The 20,421-nt window shown below is 39.0% G+C and overlaps 1 protein-coding gene across 1 annotated transcript; it reads right to left on the minus strand.

The window, feature by feature from the left end:
* Positions 1–4,967: 4,967 nt before the first annotated feature.
* On the minus strand, positions 4,968–13,705 carry LOC100373989 (long-chain fatty acid transport protein 2-like). Its single transcript, XM_002740975.4, has 9 exons — positions 13,222–13,705; positions 11,786–11,998; positions 9,280–9,438; positions 8,423–8,547; positions 7,655–7,849; positions 7,464–7,554; positions 6,816–7,014; positions 6,363–6,460; positions 4,968–5,275 (listed from the first exon to the last, which is right to left on the minus strand). Exons 1-9 carry the CDS (start codon positions 13,703–13,705, stop codon positions 4,968–4,970), a joined length of 1,872 nt encoding a protein of 623 aa, XP_002741021.4.
* Between the last annotated feature and the right edge of the window lie 6,716 nt (positions 13,706–20,421).

Here is a 20,421-nt window from a genome sequence, read left to right on the forward strand (position 1 = left end):
TACTACTGATTCTAAATTTATTTTATACTTACCATCTCTTGAGTCTGGGAGTGGATCAACTACTGTGAGTATGCAAGCACTGTACACTTTTTTCTAAAATTCTATTTGTGCTAGGCGACAGTCCTGGACATTGACTGTCTCTCTTGACTTTGTTGTATGTGCAAATTGCAAGTGCTAGTGCTGACACACAGTACACACAGAAGCCAAATTCATATTAGGGACTACATGACAGGGCTATACAGCCATTTCTCTATAAAATGCAATTTAATGCGCTGTAATGTTGCTCAAAGGGAAATTTCGGGGATTGATCGCTTCTGCAGTGTAGGAATACCATAAGACCTTATAACGGAACACTGAAGTCATTCACACACCGATGTAGTCAGACACAGTCAGTTTCTGGAGTTGAGCTTCGATGTTCTTTAATATTAAGACACGTAAGAAACCCCTTGCTAGGTTATCGCAACAATCCGTCAAGACCTGCACCTGGTATGACATCCCAACCTCCCCCTATTCCATTTCCCCCTCCCCATTTAAGCGTTGGCGAGAAGTCAATTAACACCTGCTGGCGCATGAATTCACACTACGTGGACAAATTGTAATGCAGTAACAAAGAAATTTGAGTCGGCGTGGGTTCCCACGCCTGCTTCCGTTTTCGCAGTGTGGTGTTAAAATGCCAGCATGATGCAAACATGACAGCGCTATCATGGCGTCAACCAGGCTCGCTAAAACACAAGCACATGCAGACCTTAACATTATTGAATGAATCTCAGCCTTCCCATTGAGACTGTGGCACACTGTGGTGTTTGGCCTAAGGTAGTATTTTATCTTGGGTCTACCGATCATGAGTCTAATGCAACAACCACTATGCTACCAGTGACCGGCAAGTACCATACACTCCACATGGAGCCAGTTCGAAGGTAAACATTAATCAACCTCACCCAGGTGCACCCGTGAGCTGGGATTAGACCGTCGTGAGACAGGTTAGTTTTACCCTACCCAGCTTCAAACTGTTACCAATTCATCACAACAAAATAACTACATGGCTACAGTACAATAAAGGTAATCCATCCAATACACCAGTTCCTACCCGGAGTGGTCCATCAAAAATGACTGCAGTAAGTGTTATGTCAAACTCAACTAGTGTACTAGTCTCTAGTAGAGTGATTGGTTTTATATTAGTGGTCTTCAAGCTGGCATGCCATACAACGCAAGTAGTAATGTCAATAATGATATTTGGCAGGCCCAAGTAATTCCTTGTAATTCATCTGGTAGTTTGCTTAGTGGCCAGTCTAATTATGGTACTCCATCATACAAAGCCTATCTGATGATGCCAGAAAATATGCAATTCATGACCATTGTCCGCAATTTGGGTAGGAAGGCCAGAAAGTTGATATTGAAAGTTGTATGCTGCCTAAGGTGATTCTCAGTGTACCCAATTGGCTGACTTTTACAATCGTTGTAACCCAATGAACAAGCTTGTTCTTATGCCATAGCTTTAGAAGCAGTGCTGCGTCCAACCGAGAAGAGAGAGAATGGTGGCCGCCCAATGCCTGATCGTGACTACCATCTTACCCCACCAGTTAATGAGGGGTATGCACGATGATGAGATATATAACAAGTTATACCCAATGCAACCATGGCGTATGAGTTTCAGGGATGCAGTTGAGACGCTTAACCCATGGGAGAAAGAGAGCCAGGAAAAGCATAAAGTTATCCAGCAGTTATTCGTAGCACTGGTAATACTACCATGAAAACCGACAAGAGTAAGACAGAAGACTCAAATTCTGAAATTGCCGAGTAAACTGAGTTAATGAAGCAGGTTGCAAATTATCAAGCTGAGCAAGCCAACAAGATGCAAGTATGAGGCAGAGAATTGATGCAATGATATCCAGACTGAACAGTACACCACATCATGGTAATAAACAACAACATTTTTATGGGAATAATGGTCCAGTTGTTTGCTTCAAATGTGGGAAAGAAGGCCACATCAGTACTTGGTGCTTTGCAGACACAGAAGATGGTGCTGTAAGACAAAATCTTTTAAAAAATTAGAACCTGTGGCTTGAGTGCATGTCACTGGCGCCCACATTAAAGATAGCCCTGCTAAGAATACTTCTGTACACCAGTCTAACTTGCAGCGTGTGCTGGAAAGTGAGTCTATTGTGACTGATACTGATACTCACAGGTAATTGGTCCACTAAATAAAGACATTGTTGTGGTTCATGGCGTTTCTTGTAATTGCACTCTGATTGACACTGGGTCCAAACTTACTACAATAACCGAGTCCTTTGTCTAATAGCATCCAGAACTTTGTCATCAAAAATTGAAACCCAGTAGTGTTGTTATTGAAGGAACATCAGATGAGGTGGTCCCATATTTAGGAGTATTTCTGTCAGTCTTGATTTTCTTGGTCAGTCTTTCAGTGGGGTACCTGCTTTTGTTGTACAGAGGAAGGTTGGTCTGCTTGTATGCACGCATTTAATTAGGTAAAGTCATACACATTTCAGAAACTTGTTGGTAGGTGTTACCTGATTGAAGTGTATGAGGAGCCTGACAGGGATGTCGTTTTTTGGCTTCAAAGTTACAGATTCATGGACTGACTCACGACAAGAATATCTGAACTATTAAGTTTTTCATCAGCATCTGCCAGTAACTGCTCACTATAAAATACATTAGAAGCATAATCTCTAAACTCGGCTAGCACCATAATTGGGACGCCCAATGAATTACTGGATACTTAAACCAGATATATTTGTTGTGATTTCAGGATCTCTTAAAGAATCGTTAAGAAAGTACTGGATTGCAAAACAGTCACTATCAGAATCACTATTACATGGTATCTATTTCATTGATACAGAACCTCAGACACATGGCAACTACTATGGTCATCAAAAGCAACGCTATTTACACAATTTCCTTTTCTCTGCACTGAGAAAAGTTCAGGGCTTTCACATGTGTGTGTGTGCAGTACATATTCTATGGTCTTCTTTACACTAGATAACATACGCTGGAAGATTTGGCTTCTTCAGAACCACTACATATGGCACTAGAGTCTTGTCTTGATAAAGAACTCTATCTCAAGGTTGAGCTCCAGCAATGTATTGTTTGACTTCTTATCATAATTGATCTTTTGTTTTTGCCTTGATAAGTCAGTCTGAGCAATCGCCTCAGCATATGATGACTTCAATCTATGCCGAAGATTGTCATCCTCACAAAGATCAAAAGCTAAATCAATAGGAAGGTGAAGAGCCTGAACAAACATAAGAAAATAGGGGGTATAGACAGTTGCGTCATGGAATTTGCGGTTGTATGCATGTGTCATGGTTCCAAAGTACGCTCATTCAAGTTTGTGGGATGAATCTTGAGTACCAAGCATGTTCGTCAATGTATGGTTGATGCGGTCCGTCATTCCATTTCCTTGGGAATCATAGGGCCAGTTTCAGTGTGTCTGTATTCTTGTAAGTGGGGATACCACAATTTAAGAAGAAATTATTCAACAAAGTCTTAAACCCAGAGCTTGTTTTGGGTCTGTTGTTGCATATGCCTGGGCATATCTTGAAAAGTTATCTCTAACAACCAACATGTTTTCATAACCTCTTTTTGGAACGTTCCAATGATAGATGGTTGATGGAAACCAGTTTAAGTGGTTCTGTGATAAGGATATTGAACAACGGTACTCTGGTTGTAGCAGTGATTGACTTTCTAAGAACACATCTCTTACATGAATTGCATAATTGCTTCATAAAAGATCGCATCATGGGCCAATGAAATTGTGCCACAACTAAATCCATGGTATTATCAAACCTAAAATGAACATTTGAAATATGAAGACCATAATCATCACATCTAAGCTTCTTTGGTAGAAGTAACTGCGCTCTCGGAGTCTCTTCAACATCTTTTCTTGGCATTCTTGACAAGCCATCAGCATTAGCATTGCTTCTGCCTGGGCGGTATGCAATATCAAAGTCAAACTTGGCTAACTGTGATATCCATTGCTGGCAAGGAATCAGTGACAGCAGCTTGACTAATATCCAACCATGGCACAACCTGTTGTATTGTTCTATGGGATGAAACAGGTTTGTGTGCACCATGGGACCACACAAAATGGTAAATTTACTATATGAATGCACCACATGACATGGTAAAGGCACCACATAACACGGCGAATGTACCACACAACACGGTTAATTCACATCACATGAAAGGGTGAATGAACCACGTAATATGATGACTGCACTTTATGACACGCTGGATACATCATATAATATTGTACGACTTAAGATAACTGTGCCATTCCATATATAATGTTTGAAAAACACTGATTTAGTATCAATAATTGGTATCATATTCTGAAACATAACATCGAATCCATAACCCATGGATAACGGTGCATTGTACTTTATTTAACCATGGCTGGCATAAATCAAACAATCGCAATAAAGCGACGGTACACTAGTATAGCATAATAGAGTATACATGCATGTGAAGCACTCATGTGATGCGTCCAAGTACATTGTGGAAGCACTAGTACAAGTTAATTCATAAAGGTAATGTCCATTAAAGTCAATTACAGTAAACTGATTATTATTATGCCATATGTCGTACGTTCACCTCTTGTTTATATTACTAGCGCCACATCATGGCAGGGCCCCATCGTACAAGTATATATACAAGATAATGCACATATGCATAATGTGATATACAGCATAACATGTCACATCATATGGGAGATAATTTGCCATGAATATCATTTAACATTTGTACTACAAGAAGATAGAACTTTGGATATGTATAAATGTTTACAATAATATGAATTATTGGGTTGTGTGAAACATTCAATTAGGATAAAAATTATCATATAGCAATGTAAATAATAAAGACATCCGATGAACTTTATAATATTTAAAAAATATTCAATTTGACTTTGCATACGAATCTAATAACTACAGTGGTATGCACTGGCTCGTTTACAGTCTCGCTTTACCGATAACAATTTTACTGTATGCAGCACTATCTAAGGGGGAATATGTTTTGTTATCAAAATCGTAAAAATAAAGTTTCTGTCTGATTTTCTCCGGATCGAACCCTTCACGAATCAGGTCAATTTTTCTGTGCTTAAACGTGGCCGTTGTGTCTATGGTTTCCATGATTCGAAGAAATTTGGGGCATGCGTACAAAGGCAAAGATGATGTGATGTAGTTGTGAAATTCTTGCATGCTGAATGTAGTTTCGTCTTTCACTACTATAGCGGCCATCCCAGCTCGCCCGTCTTGTCCTGGAAAACAATCGATGTATACAGCGGATTAAACTATTTTTTCCCACAAGTCACGTGCCCAATGTCGAGAAAACGTTTTTATGACATCAACTTAGATAGTTGTAAGCAATTATGTTATTGAGGGACTGTGTCTCGACGCGACGTTGCTACACCTGTGTGTAAAGCAAAACATCGCGTAAGTACTGTTTCGAGACCGCTATATTAATTTTGCCTCGATTTAGTTGACTGGTACAGTTTTGCCCTGATGTATCATAATTTCAAAGGCTTCTTAGTATATGATTTGCGAAATATAATAACGAAATACCAGCTTGTTGTAAACATGGGGACGTTAACTATCCTAGAAAAATCGAGTGTTACGGTAAAAGTCGTTTCCTTTTCGTCATTATACATTCAAGAAAATTACTATAAAGATAGTCTATACATTCAAATAATCGATATTTTCCTAAAATATGGCCAATTTTGGCTAAATAATTATTCGGTAACTCGACATAAAACTCTCCCGTTTCTGGGTGATCAGATCTGAACTGAATACAGAAAATGACTGAAAGCACGCGAGATCGAGGATTCCCGGTGTGTGTACTCGCCATTCGGCAAAATTCGACAAAGCGTGAGCCACCAGCGTAGCCGAGAAACACGTTCCCCGGGGATTAGGCCGATTGACACCTCTGGACAATAGCATTGCCCGTCTGTTTATTAGTTGTCTGAGATTGAAGTTAAAACCTTTAAAGCTCTTGTAATAACTTCATTTTATAGAATTGTTGTTTGAAGCTATCCATATTTGAATTTGTATGGGTTAGTTTCAAATATTCGGAAATATATTGTAAAGATACTAGGAAAAAATATTCAACTACGTAATAGGCCACGAGTATTGAAAACCAACATTTCATCTGAAAAAAATAAATAATTATTATATTGCACCTAACATTACCAAGATTGCACACGTCTTTGTCCCTCGAGATAGAAGTATGGTTATGTAACGACTTTGATATATTCGTGAACAAAATATGGTAAAAATAAAACATCATCAAGTCAAGATACTAGTACTACATAAACAAGAAACACAAAAACTAAAACAACAAACACTCACCAGGTACTTTAACACCATAAACATTGGCTTCAGAGATGCCTGGAAACATAGCCACAATGTCCGACACCTCGGTAGTAGCAACGTTCTCACCTTTCCATCTAGAACAGAAACATTTTTATTTACAGTAGTGTAAGAGAAAATATCGTTAACAGGTAAATACCCGATGTCACGTGACTGCCCGTTACGTGTTTGCACGTCTGAATAACCATACACAGCAACAACGTATTTGTAAAATTCTAAAGTTAATTATTTGTCAGCAGTGTTCTAATATAGTGGTTTATTGACTTTATATTGACACATGATAAGGGATGAATAACTGTTTGTTTTTCATATCTTGGTTGTGTTTGTCGTACCCTCACTGAATATTATTCAGATAACTACGACACGTTAAATATTCGGGCCGTTATCACACTTCATACACGCAGATTGAACTACATTTACTACATTGGCTACCTGAAGGTATCGCCAAGTCGGTCCACAAAATACAAATAATAGTTCTTGTCCAGCATCATGACGTCACCAGTGTTGAAGTAAGCGTCGCCGTCTACGAATGCATTCCTAATAATCTTCTTTTCAGTCAAGTCTTTATTACCAGCATATCCCTCGAATCGTGCGATTTCAGTGATGCGATTTATAAGTAGACCAGCAGTACCTTGGTAGATCACACACACGTACAGACAGATTGAACGCATATGAATACTCGTGATCGAGGGATGGAAATTAAATGAATGAAGTACATTGTCATTTTGAACGCCCTGAGTTCAGAGTCAGAGTCAAAGTAACAAAACCAAACATAATTTGAAATCAGCAAATTTGATGTACACAAAACATGGTGCAAATACATGATCTTTCCTCTAAATTGCGCCCTCTAGATACTAATGTGACATGAAAATGACGTAGATAGATAAAACCAATATCATTCAAAGCGACACCTGTGTTTGCTTCTGTTCGCACTTGTGTTCATCGTCACTTAAACCACTGAAAATTTCTCAAAAAAAATGTAATTTTTTATTGTCGTGATCAACAAATCGAAATCATATCGGCACTGAACTTTCACCCTTTTACGACTGATAGATTTTCATAAAAAGCAGCAGTTCTTACCTAGTTTGGTGGGGATGCATCGACCTTTGGAATCCCTAACTGGTTCTGCTGTTTCATAATCGAACTTGACCACATGAAACCCAGTGAGGTACTGATAGTATAATAATGTTAACAGTGTTAACTGAGATCAAAATCATCCAAGTCTGGGAATTATAGCAAACAATTTAGTCGCAGAGAGCCTATAAACATACCTTGATTAGAGGAGAGAGACGACCAACGGCTCCAATTGTATTGTCCGTGTTCGCAGAATAGTAGTTTCCCTCTGTAGCTCCGTAGAACTCGTGTATAAGAGGTATGTTGAATCGCTGCTGAAAACGTTTCCATATGTCTGGCCTGAGTCCGTTTCCTATGGCAACTCTAACAGAGTTCCGCTTGTCGTCAGGATGCTGAAGGAAATGGACGCATATTAACATGTTAACAAGTACACAGTTATCGATGTTTCGGGGGGTTACGATTGGATAAAAATAATTTACGCTTGGAAATCAAATACTATGCACGAAAATTACTTAATTTTTGCATTTCTAAGTGTAAAGTATCTCTGGTCCAAAGGACGTTTCAGTATAGAGGGGTAACTCTATGGAATAACTTGCCATCCCATGTTAGAAATTCAGCCTAATTAGGCATTTTTAAGAAAACTTACAAAATATATCTTAGTGAATAATTTGTTGTAAATGGCTCAAGCCTATAGTGTGTATATTGTGTATTTTGTTTCTACAGAGGGCCCAATGATAAAAGTTATCACTGGCTTAGCCCCTTTCAATATAGTGTTAAATTAATAAAACAGATTTGGAAAACAAGTCCTCCTGCAGTGAACAATGAGTATGTATATATAGGTAACAACAATGATGTGACTCAACAGAACAAACATAGTGTCTACATAACATGTTTACTGTTGTACGTTCGTCATTAGCGCGTATTCACGATGAGAAGTGGAGATTAACACGAAAGGACCCACTCACCTCAGGTAGACTGAGAAGGTACCGGCAAGTTTCCCCAATATAGAATATAATAGTGACACCATGGCGACGACAGTCATCCCAGAATTTATGGATTGAAAACTTTCTTGCAAGGACCATGCTGGATGCTGTCGTAAATTAAAGAATAAAACACTGGATGAGAGAATATTCAAATGATATGTGAACCAGAAAAAGTAAAGTTTAATAACCCCTGGTAGAGGTTGCAATACATTTATTATTATAATTATAAATTATTATTATAACCACTCCCCATAATCCTGTTCGAGTCGTTTGTTTTACGTTTAACTTTTTTTTACCAAAATAATAAAAAAACACTATAAATTAACAATGTAAACCACTACAGTAATTTATGAAGCAAAATACCCCGACCCCCACACATTGCGTCTCGGCCAATCAGAATGCTTCATTCCAGAACCTTGCCTGCGCTAAATATCCTGTTTCAGATTCCCACAAGTCTAATACTTCTTACAATAGTTGACATTGATAATTACAACATGTGGAATGTAAATCTTGCCAGATATACTTTTATACATTATTATCACAGCAGTACAAAATATAATTTAAAGAAAGATGGTGATGATAATTTTCGTTGTATTTTTGACAGTAATATGTATCAGCTTAAATGAAGTGATAACAAATAAAATGTAGTCATTTTCTGCGAATTATCATCAGGTATAATACTTCTATATTACATATTTGATAATGAACTTGACGATAGGGTACATGATCTGTTACTGGAGTAATCCCGGGTTAAGTCAGTTATATTCATACAACTGGCATCAATGTAATATTTTAACACTGTCATATTCATGAATGAAGAAGTTTTAAATCTCACTCACCGGATCGTACCACGGATCCAAAACTCAGCATGGTCGCTGACGAATGGTACAGAGGCAGGCAAATGTACGTACAATCGTTTGAATTGACTCCAAGGATATTAAACGTGAACATTGCCCTCATCTGTCGAAAATATGAAATCCGCGATGCTTTAGGGTGGCCTAGAAATATAAGCAGATTGGTGACGTTTGATGCACTGTACAGTCTCAATGTACAATGCTTAACAATCGCGCCCTCCATCGACGAAATGCTTCTGTAACGTTAAATGGGCCATAAGGGGCGTCGTTCACAGCGTCGATGGCATTCCCCAGCTTCTCATCGCCCAAATCGCACAGTTTCGCTAAAACCGGCCATTAATAACAGGCTCACGAACCCGTGCGTGATCGTGTTAGGAAAAGCTGTATTTCACTGCAGCTAACCTGAGTCATTTGATTGGGCACGCCAAGGAGCTGGCGCCACCAACCAGAGTTGCTGTATAATAAATGTAAAGATCGGGGAGCTCATTGCAGATTAAAACAATCATGGCGGCGTGTTGGCTTTGCGTTTCCAATATGTTTTATTCCAACGTTGAAAATTGTTTCTGGGCAAGTGAATGATGACGATGGAATGTCTAAATATTTGTGCAAACTGTGTTTTAGTACACTGACAAAACTGTTGAAACTGATAACATATCGACTTGCCAGATTCGGTCTTTGCTGCAACACAGTCGAGGCACTGTGTTTGAAACAGACACGTCACTTTCTTCAGATACAACACTAAGCGCTTTCTTTTGATGATCAGTGAGCTTGTTCAGAGAAAAACTAGCAACACGTTTATTTGATTCCGCCATTTTAATTTTACCAAGTAATGTGTAGTTTCTTTCATGATTGGGTGGTGAAAATTAGCCAAAGTGAATCTTATGATCGTTTTAGGGCGTGCGACATACAGTAAATCGTGGTGAAATCTGCCAATGGTTAATGTTGAGGCTTTGGCGAACAAATGGTCCTTGGCTGGCGAAGATGTCAGCTCTTGAAAGCGAGGGTTATTTGTAGTTATGTTGGCGATCGCCACTGTGTCTGCGGAAGTACTGTGGGAGATTTCATGATCGGAGTGAAAAGTATTTACTGAAATAATGAAAGTGAATCTCAGCACTGTCCTTTTTATAAATGTTATGGTTCTCTTACAGCAAGTCTCAGAAGTTTTGGAGCAGCCAATTTGCAAACTCGCAAAGTTGGCTTTTGAATCTTGATTTTTTTTTTATAATATTTTTACATACATCTTGTTATTATTTTAAAACTTCTTTTTGCTGTACTTATCCCATGTAAATCTTTTACACGGAGGCAATAAAGTTATTATTATTATCACTGTGGTTGGGTATACTCTGGGCGAGTCTATATTGCTTTAGGTGACATAGAATGTTTTTACGTGGCTTGGTACTGGTCTGGATCCCCCCTGGACGAATTGCTTTGTTTTGCCGTGATAATGTAAAAGTAGTACGAGTAATTTACAGTTTATATGGGGTCGCCATCTTGAACACGGCTTGAAACTAAATAAAGAGACAAGTTGAGAAACAGTTTTCTACAAATCAGAGAGAAAATTAAATTGTCACATCCAAACGATCCGTTGTGTTAACATTAAGCCAACCGCTAATAAAATTCGACCCATTTGTCGTTTTTGCGTGAACAATCCCTTGTATACGAACACCTCATTACAAATAGAACATAGACCACTTTCCGTGGTATATTTGAAAACGAAATCGCCATCCAACTTTAAGATTAGCTCATAAAGAATGCCGACCTTCCCATGCTGTTATATAGAATAGCCCAGAGCGACGCCAGCGAGATTCGAAAGCCAACTGTTTAGTGAAAGCGCAAGCAGTTAGCCAATTCGCTAGCGAGTTTGCAAATTTGCTGCTCCAATACTTCTGAGACTTGTAATTATTTTCTGGAAACCGTACAGCAAATCACAGATTTCCATAATTTATTGTTCATAGTTTTTCTAAATTTCAGTTATTATTACTCATAATTATTTACAGTAATAAAACAGTTTTCCGTTCTGAATTCATTTCCAGTTATTATAATTGTGTACATATTATGATACGTGTGAGTATGTTTCATGGATTAATAGGCCACTCCTTTGCTTCAATTCCAACTATATCTCTGGAAATATCACCTGCTATTTGTCATTCATATTTCGATATTATACAGTGTCTCGATTGCGTGTCTGGAAATTCTGACTAACTACTATTTCGCAAAATTTATCCAGCCTTGATTCTACCAGTCATTTAAGTCAACTCCTGTATTGTACTTCACAGTGAAGGTTAATGCGGATATATTGTAAATTACACAGAGGTAATACTACAATACATTTCCCTTTACATTCCCTTGCATTACACAACAGCCTTTGTGCTGAGGTAGTTAGGGTTCACAACTATCACCAGTTCTCTTGTGTTGATCTGTGATTGCCTTCGATAAAAAAAAATATGTTTTTCACAAACAGAAGCGGTTTACCGGTAAATTGTTAACTTACCCGTGGTGCCGGAAGTGAAAATGTATATTGATACATCACTGTACAATATAGCACTTCGTACTTCCCTCTGTATGGCCTGATCTGATATGTTTGCCAAGTCATCATCTATATTCCGGAATTTTGTTTTCTCATTGCAACCTGTTGTCCATATTCCAATATTTCGTTGTTCTAGCTCCCCAGCAATATTTTCAACTGTTGAAAGGAGCCTGGGGTCTAATAAGATCGAATAAAAAGTGACAAGAAAGATAAGATAGATCAGTAGATGCGTCACACCGGCAGAGAATAGCTCTAGTGCTCTAATACAAGTATGTGGTATTACATTTATATTTTTGTTCGATTAAACTTATCCCGATTAACACGGATGTTCGGGTATGTTCGGAACTTATATGACATTGTTAGTGTGTAATTAATATGCATAACGTATGAATCCTAAAGGTCATACGTTCTGGTAATTTCCGAGTGTAATGTTGAACAATGACAGCATTTAATTTCAAATTTTATATGCCATTTGTGTTTGTTTTTAGAAACAAAAATGATAAATTCGCATTAATAGTAAATGCCAAAATGTGTGACATGTTAGCGCCAAGGCACCAGAAGACATGCTACTGCATGTTGGCAATAACAATTCATCGAACAAATCGCAATGTCAGCATTCCACCCCTACTGTATTTACCAATTATATATAGCCAAGCCATGTCTACTAAATACAAATTTACATCACGTGACTTTAGTGTGCCACTTGACATAATGTGAAGTATATAACAACCTTTGTATTATCGACACAAAGTTGATTTGGGGGCTAGACTTAATATTTATTGGGTCAAAGTACAACTGTCATATGTTTACTGTAACCTCGTTATATTGAACACTTTTATAATGAACACACTGCCTGTCTCCCGCTCACAATAACCCCAATGTATTATGTGTTTCACTATAGTGAAAAAATCACTATAACAGACTAATATATGTCACTATATGTCACCTAAAGCGTTCATTAGAACGAGATTACAGTGTATTCTGTTTAATAGGTATAATGGCCTAATAACAGAAACAAAGAAGCATATGACTACATGCATTTACAATACACGTGAAGTGATCCGTAAAGTATCACGTTCCTTTTCAACCAACACATTGCTAGGTCATTACTAGTATATATGGTAAACAATAATAGTGGCATACACTATTTCGACTTTATGATGTACTTAGTGAGTCTTATGCAAATATAATACCAGATTGAAATATATAAGCTTTCAGACTTCGACTTTTCACCCTTCCATTGAATGTACGTGATATATTTACAGTATATATGCGCCAAAGTCCAGGCTAATCTATGGTAAACACACACCATATGTGTCAACTCTGAACTTTGACCCACTTGTAAGCTTACAGAACAACGCGATCAATAATATGAATAGCCTGGATCTGTTGAAACTTACCATCTGCCAGCATGAGTATTTTAGCATCAGTGACATCAAGACAGTTTATCAACGATTCTGCTCGCAGATTGTAATTTATAAAAGCGCATTTCATACCAAGCTTGGCGAAACCCAGATAACTCCAAATATAAGCCGGTTCGTTGTACATTAATATGGCCGCACAGTCACCAACCTTAAATCCTTTTCCTCGGGCGAAATTAGCGAGTTTGTTGGCCATTGTATTAATGTCACCATATGTATAGATAGTATTTTCGTAGATGATGAACGTCTTGTAGGGGTCTCGTTCAACGGCATCTTCGAACAGGTCCACAATATAACGATTTTTAGCAAGGTTTCCTTTGACATATTTAGCAAAAGCTCGTCCGCTTCGAACAGCGTTGTAATCTCGTCCAAAATATGGATACAGGAATCTCACCAGACCGGCGGCTGCCGCAGCACCGGTTGCGACTTTGAGTCTTTTGTCAATAGCACCAGGGGAAGTCATTTTGGGGGACTCTATCCAAACGCGGTATTACCGGGTCTGGTCGTCAAAAATTAATTACACTGACTGACACCACACGATAGTTCTGTTGACGTTTAAAGGTCGACACTGTACCGGTAAGCCATTCAGGCCGCCCATTGTCTGCACACGATTTGCAGCTTTATCCATTACTATTGTTTAGTATGTAACGTTGATTTTGCTAATAAACTACCAGGTAATATAATTTGCCGTACATACTTGGTTAAATAATCTGTTTAGTTTACATATGTGACGTGTATTGAATTTGTATGGATATGTATTTTTTAGTATGTTAATATATGCTCGCGAGAGGGCGATAATTAAAGGTGTTGAAGTAATTTGCCAGAACTTAAAGAGTCCACTATAAATACGGGGTCACGGGTCAATTTCAATTCGTCGCCGACACATTCCTAGCCACAAACTCCTTGCCACGTGGTGGCACAGTGGCATATCCAGCAAAATGTATTGGGGGGGGGGGGGAAGCTTCGCTTAAAATTACGGAGCGTAAATCGCAGAGAAGCTATGCGTAATCCAGATAATATGAATCATCATGCGTTTGGGGGGCATGGCCCCCTAGCCCCCTGGATCCGCCACTGTGGTGGCATACCATATGCAGTTGCCTCGTCAAGCGAAATTGAAGAGATTGTATTGCACGTGTAAAACGTACTTATATTTATACGCCACGGCATTGTCTTTGCCACGTGTATTAGTTTTGTACAATAAATGTTCACCGAGACATTGTGAGTACATAATATATATATATATATATATATATATATATATATATATATATATATATATATATATATATATATATATATATATATATATATATATATATATATATATATATATATATATATATATATATATATATATATATATATATATATATAATTTTGATAACAACTTGACTTTGAATCGCTTCTTATTGCGATTTCCTTGTTCAAGTTTAAGTCAACGGAAGGTTTTACACTTGTCCTTCATCCGACCTTCGATTCAAACTCAACCGTAACAACTTATGGCCATCTCTTTCTCTCCCTGTAAAAGTACTGTGAGTGCATTGATTTTTGCTGGTTTTAAATTTCGCTATTTTCGTTTGTAAGTATAATCCGCTAAATTAAATCCACATCTAAAATAACAATAGAACTCATCGTGTCTCTCATCCGTGGTTTTACAGTAACAAGAAATATTTTGATTACAAGAAACTGGTTTAGATTCATTGAATACATAAAATGAAATATATATTGTTCTTACTGTAAAACAAGTCGGGTCAACAGTGATTAGAACCAATATAGACGTGCTTCTCAACTAACCTTTTTGTTTAACAAATTTAAATCTTCGTCACACTGTCAGGGTGAGGTTTTTAAAATACATGAGTATACCGGATTAGGACCCTGTCAGACTGTCGATACAAGTTTTGAAAAATACGTAGTTGTGTTCATTTTGAATACGTGGCGCGTCATTTAAAAAAACAAACAATGAGATCGGAATTTATTTTCGGTAAATATTCATGCGACGTATTATTCAGAAAACAAATGTGTATATATGTATGTATCTGTTGGATTATTGAAGAAACGTGCCTTGTATTCCTGTTTTTTCCCTGGACATGCGCCCTCTAATGACATGGCAAGTGTAAAGTGATAGTTGTATTTGAAACGCTGCATATGATTGGATAATATTAACGTTTGTATTGCAATCTCTCAAAACATATATGAATGGGTGTTCCAATAATGATAGGTTTTTATTTTCTGGAGGGGGTATGTTCTGTTAAGTATTTGATTTTTATTTTTCGAGTTGTGGGTGTTTTTTTCAATTCTGATTTTAATAATCAGTCATTCTAGCCAAAAAAGGGGGCCAACCCGTCACAAATTGCCACAAAAATAATTTCTTCCCAGTGCTTTTCAGAAAAGTATCGAGATTGACATACTGAAAGTCTAGGAAAATCTAGGCTTCCGAAATATACCTAATTTGCATATATTCAAAATGGCCGTTTTGCACATTTTTACAACATAGAAATATAACTATTTGGATATATCTTTAATTCTAGATAAGGTATTATAAAAAAATCATGATGCTATGGTACTTTTTTGAGTCGGAGAAGGTATGAGAGTACCAAATGTGTTGATTGGGTAGATGAAAATTAGCATACATCCAATATGGCCGCGATAATATAATTATTTAATGAAACTTCTCTTCCGGCTTCTCTTCTATGTGGCATAAGTGATAAGTTTAGGGTGCTAGAATACAATTTTAAACAGAATCGTACAGTACAGAAAAGACGTAAATAAATGGTTTCCTTGATAGACGGATGCTTCATCTGAATAAATCTAACAAGGCTGTCACATCTAAAAGAAAAAACTAGAGGAATGAAACACCTTGGTTGAATCTACAAATCTGCTATACTATGTACATAATAGACCATTTAAACGTAAATTTTCAACACTATAAAATATATTTTTGATTTAACAAACTGTATTAAATAGTTATATTTCTAATCTAATCTAATTTTTAATATTTGCAAATCGTAATCACTATCTTCATCAGATATCTGAACTACATTTGTGCATCCAGATCTTCGACATTGACAACAAACTGCAGAAAATTCAAGGTTGTGCTTTCTGCAGGTACATCTGACTGCAGCAGTCTGTGGAGCAGTTGCATCTCACTATCCTCAAGAGAAATTCAGGTGCTGCCTCTTTGTCAGTCATTACAGGAATTACGATTGTTTGTGGATCACGTGCTGGGATTTGCTTCCTTATCACGACTTGGTTGTCCATAAAGGCGACACACCCATCCGAGAAGGACAATGCCCCTAATTCAGCCAAACGCTTATCTGATGCGAGGGTAGGAAGACTGCTTTCCACGTCAAAAGTTTAAGTGGTGGTGATCGGAGAGGCTCAAAGGGCAGTCTGCTTAGAGCGGCCAACACAACTGATAATTTCCAATTGGTTGGTTCCCTCGTTCGGGGTATAGGTCTCTGATTAAACAGAAAAAAACTAATAACAGTACAACAAAGGATGACATAAATCTCCCTTCCACTATACCAATCAGTGTACGCACATAATTTTGAGGCGTAGGATGTGTTGGTGGGATCCCTGTTCGTCCTAGCCAGGACGTTGGCAGCCCACTCTGAGTGAGTCAACTTAGAGCCCTGATGCGTGTAAGTGGCACACCGCTGGCCTCAAAGGCAGTGTGCCATCTGGTTGGAACAGCAGATCCGGAAGTCTGTAAGCACTCCTGGTGTTTCGATTAACGTTTCCAACAGTAGTGGAAACCAGACCTTGCTTGGCCCATTGGGCGGCACCCGCGTCTAAGTGCAGATGCGCTCATGTCGAAGTTTCTCCAGTACCCGGTGAATAGCGGGAAGGGAGGAACGGCGGGTCAATAGGGGTCGACATAGTGTCCCTGGCCCTCGTGTGTCGTGTACATCGGGAGCTTGGCGTTCCAGGGTGTGGTGAATAGGTCTAACCTTTGACCGTCCCACCGCTGAAACAGTCTGGAGGTTACCCATTGGGGTATTCGCCACTCCACATTCTGGAGACAGAGTCGCCATGAGAGGGTGTTCGCTTGACTGTTTCTCGCCCCTGGAAGGTGGTGTGTGGCTAGCATTGTATTCCAAGTACCAAAGGAGAATTTGCTCCGCTAGGACTGATGACGATGGGGTTCTGGTCCCCCTCCTTGTAGCTATAGGATACCGCCGCTGTGCAAAGCAACTATGGGCAGAAAGTGAAGTAGTGCTAAGGGAGGCATCCGTTTCCAGAGTCATAACCGTGGCGAGTGGGTCCAAGAGAACCCCCTGCCTGAGGTTGGCAATTGCTGACCACCAGCACAAGGCATCCTTCGCCTGGCCCGAGAGTGTTACACCTCCCCAATTCCCATAAAAGAGCCAAGTGCAACACAATTGCACTGTAACAGGCAGCTGCGTAATGCGGCATGGAGGAACTACCCTGCAAACCGCTAACATCATTCCGTTGATCCGCATTAGTTCTCAGAGGGACACAGAGGGAATGCTGACTAGGTCGTTTAGGCAATGAGCCTGTGGCTACCTTACCAAGCCCATCTCCATGTCAAACTCCCTGGCCAGTAACACCAACTGTTGTGTTGGCTGAGGGTGGGACTTGCTCGATTTACTAGGAAGCACAACTGGTCTAGAGAATCTAGTATTAGCCTTACTGTTTGTCTAACCATCCCTTGTTGGGTTGTGTAGCAGCCAGCCATCTACCATCTACCAGCCAGGTACACGTTGATGTGTACCAATGTGATGTGTACCGGCGCAGCAGTAGCACCACCTGTTTCCACACTCTGATGAATACGTATGGAGCCATGCAAACCTGAAGTGGGGCACCCTGCACTCAACTACTTGGCCCAACTGGACGAATCGAGGGACTCACTGGGTGTATCTATATGTGCGGGTAAGTATCGCTAAAATCTAGCGAGGCTAACCAGTAGAAACAGAGCATGGAAAATAATATGGTGCTTTGTGTTTCTAGGAAGCTCATACTGATTTAGTCTGTTCAAGTCCAGAACAGGGCATAGCCACCTGTAGTCACAGTTGTAGTCTTTGAAACCACCAATACTTGCGAGTAGAAGCCCGGACTTAACACTGAGTCCCCTATCCTGTGTATAGCGCTCTTAGCGCTGTAAGCAAACTATCTACCTCCTGTCAGATTGCTCCCACTTTGCGGGGGTCCCCTGGTAGTGCCCCGTACAGGGGCTGGTACCAGGGGAGTGGAGATCTTGTAACCGTGTATCCCCACCTGGAGAGTCCAGTGATCTGTTACATGCACTGCCTCCGAACTGGAATAGACCATCAAGCATAAAGCATCAAACCTGCTTCCCCTGCGAGCTGGGTAGGAGACCCCAAGGAAGAGGGGGCCACCACCTGGTCCCTTCTTCCTGGTGGCGCGTTGCCACTCTTTCCTTCCCTGGAAGAGGCGGGATGCTTGCCTCCTGGCCCACCAATGGTTGTGTCTGCTGGTCTAGGAGGCTGATGTGTTCTGTCATTGGGACTTCAGAGTGCTGGTGACGCAAAACAATTCGTTCCAGTGGGCTGGCCACAACTTGAAGGTTGATTGTCGCCACTCTGTTCTCAGTGAGTGGATTGTTGACTAACTGGTTGAAATATTCCATGAACGCAGCCCCCCTACTATTTGCCCGCCCCACTAAAAAAAAAAAAAATTGTGATACCGGGGTCAGGGGAAGAACCGAATGATCCAATTAGGGCGCAATATTTGGCTCTAGAATCTGCTGGCTCCGGGTGCGGGTGGGTGGTGGTTGAACATCGGGTCACTAGGAGGTTTCCCCCTCACCCCACGGCGTGGCTCATGGAGTCATTACGAGGAACAAACTCAGAGGTTGCACATATAAATTATATTATTTTGGATGTATGCAAATGGTTGTTATTCAATCAAATGTTTCACAATCACATACATTCACACACATCAAACCATGTCGCAGCAACTTGAATATCTACAAAATGTCATCTAGAATTAGAGATATGTCCTAATAGTTATATTTTCCATGTTGTAAAAATGCACCAAATGGTCATTTTGAATATATGCAAATTAGGTATATTTCGGAAAGCTAGATTTTCCTAGACTTTTGGTATGTCAATCTAGGCACCACCCCGAAATGTATTGTGAAGAAATTATTCCTGTTGCAATTTGTGATGGGTCAAACCATAAATTGACTGGACTAAATTCACAATTTGATAAGTGAATTTTCGAAAATAGCATTTGTATCGTGCGTATAGAAAATGAATGTTCAAGGCACAGAAAACGTGAGTTGCAATGTACATTCGTGTGTCGAAAGAAACGTACATACTTCATTTGAATCATGTGACTTGATAATAGACTGAGCGTCATACGTAAATGAATGAGTTGAATAGTTTCCCTTATAATTCCCTGCAACATCTAGTTCATATCGTTTCAGATCAAATCCTTGATCACGAGTATGTGCATAAAAGTCTTCACTAGGAACAAGAAATCCTTTAAGACACTCGGGATACTTTCTTTTGATTGCGAAATATATATGCAAAAACGTAGTGGTAGACTCGAAAATAAAGAAACTGGTCATGTGGTCAGCGCGTCGTATCAATCTGATTAAAATCTGATGTAGTGTACGGGCTTTAATTATTTTGGCTATAAACTTATTTTAATTTTTATTATATTTGTTATTAATGCCTTTTTATTTTATTATTTTACTTTGATTTTGATTTTGTGATTTTTTTTAATTCCGCCCTACCTACATCTGATCCGACGCCTATGTAAGTCCCGTTCAAATCTCGCGTAAATAACAGCCAATCACAGCCCCCCTTTTATACAGGCTGTCGGTTGCATTCTTTTCAGTGTATACAGGCAATCTGTCTGTACATTATATTTTGCCCACTTGAATAAACAATTAATAGAAAATTGCTAGTATATTTTTATTTACAAAAGAAATTTCACAGCATTTTACAATTGTTGTGATTACATTGAATATTTTTTTCACTTCCAACAAATGTGTACACTTCCAGATACATCTTCGCCAGCCAAGGTTCGTTTTATTCAATCATCGCTTCAATTTTACACCACTGAACATAATTATCTAGAATGGAAGCAAAAAAATAAGTAAATCGTAATGATTAGAACACTGTAAACAGCTATAGTAAACAATGCAAACTGATTTTAAATTGTATAACGGGCACCGGCCCACGGCAT

This window comes from Saccoglossus kowalevskii, chromosome 16, assembly GCF_978046115.1.
Source record: "Saccoglossus kowalevskii chromosome 16, keSacKowa6.1, whole genome shotgun sequence".
Taxonomy (NCBI): domain Eukaryota; kingdom Metazoa; phylum Hemichordata; class Enteropneusta; family Harrimaniidae; genus Saccoglossus; species Saccoglossus kowalevskii.

Coding starts and splice junctions, on each gene's coding strand:
- LOC100373989 (XM_002740975.4), bottom strand. CDS start 13,705: ATGACTTCCCCTGGTGCTATTGACAAAAGACTCAAAGTCGCAACCGGT. Junction 11,999..13,221: donor AATACTCATGCTGGCAGATG/GTAAGTTTCAAC, acceptor CGATCTTATTAG/ACCCCAGGCTCCTTTCAACA. Junction 7,850..8,422: donor ACCTTCTCAGTCTACCTGAG/GTGAGTGGGTCC, acceptor CATTTCCTTCAG/CATCCTGACGACAAGCGGAA.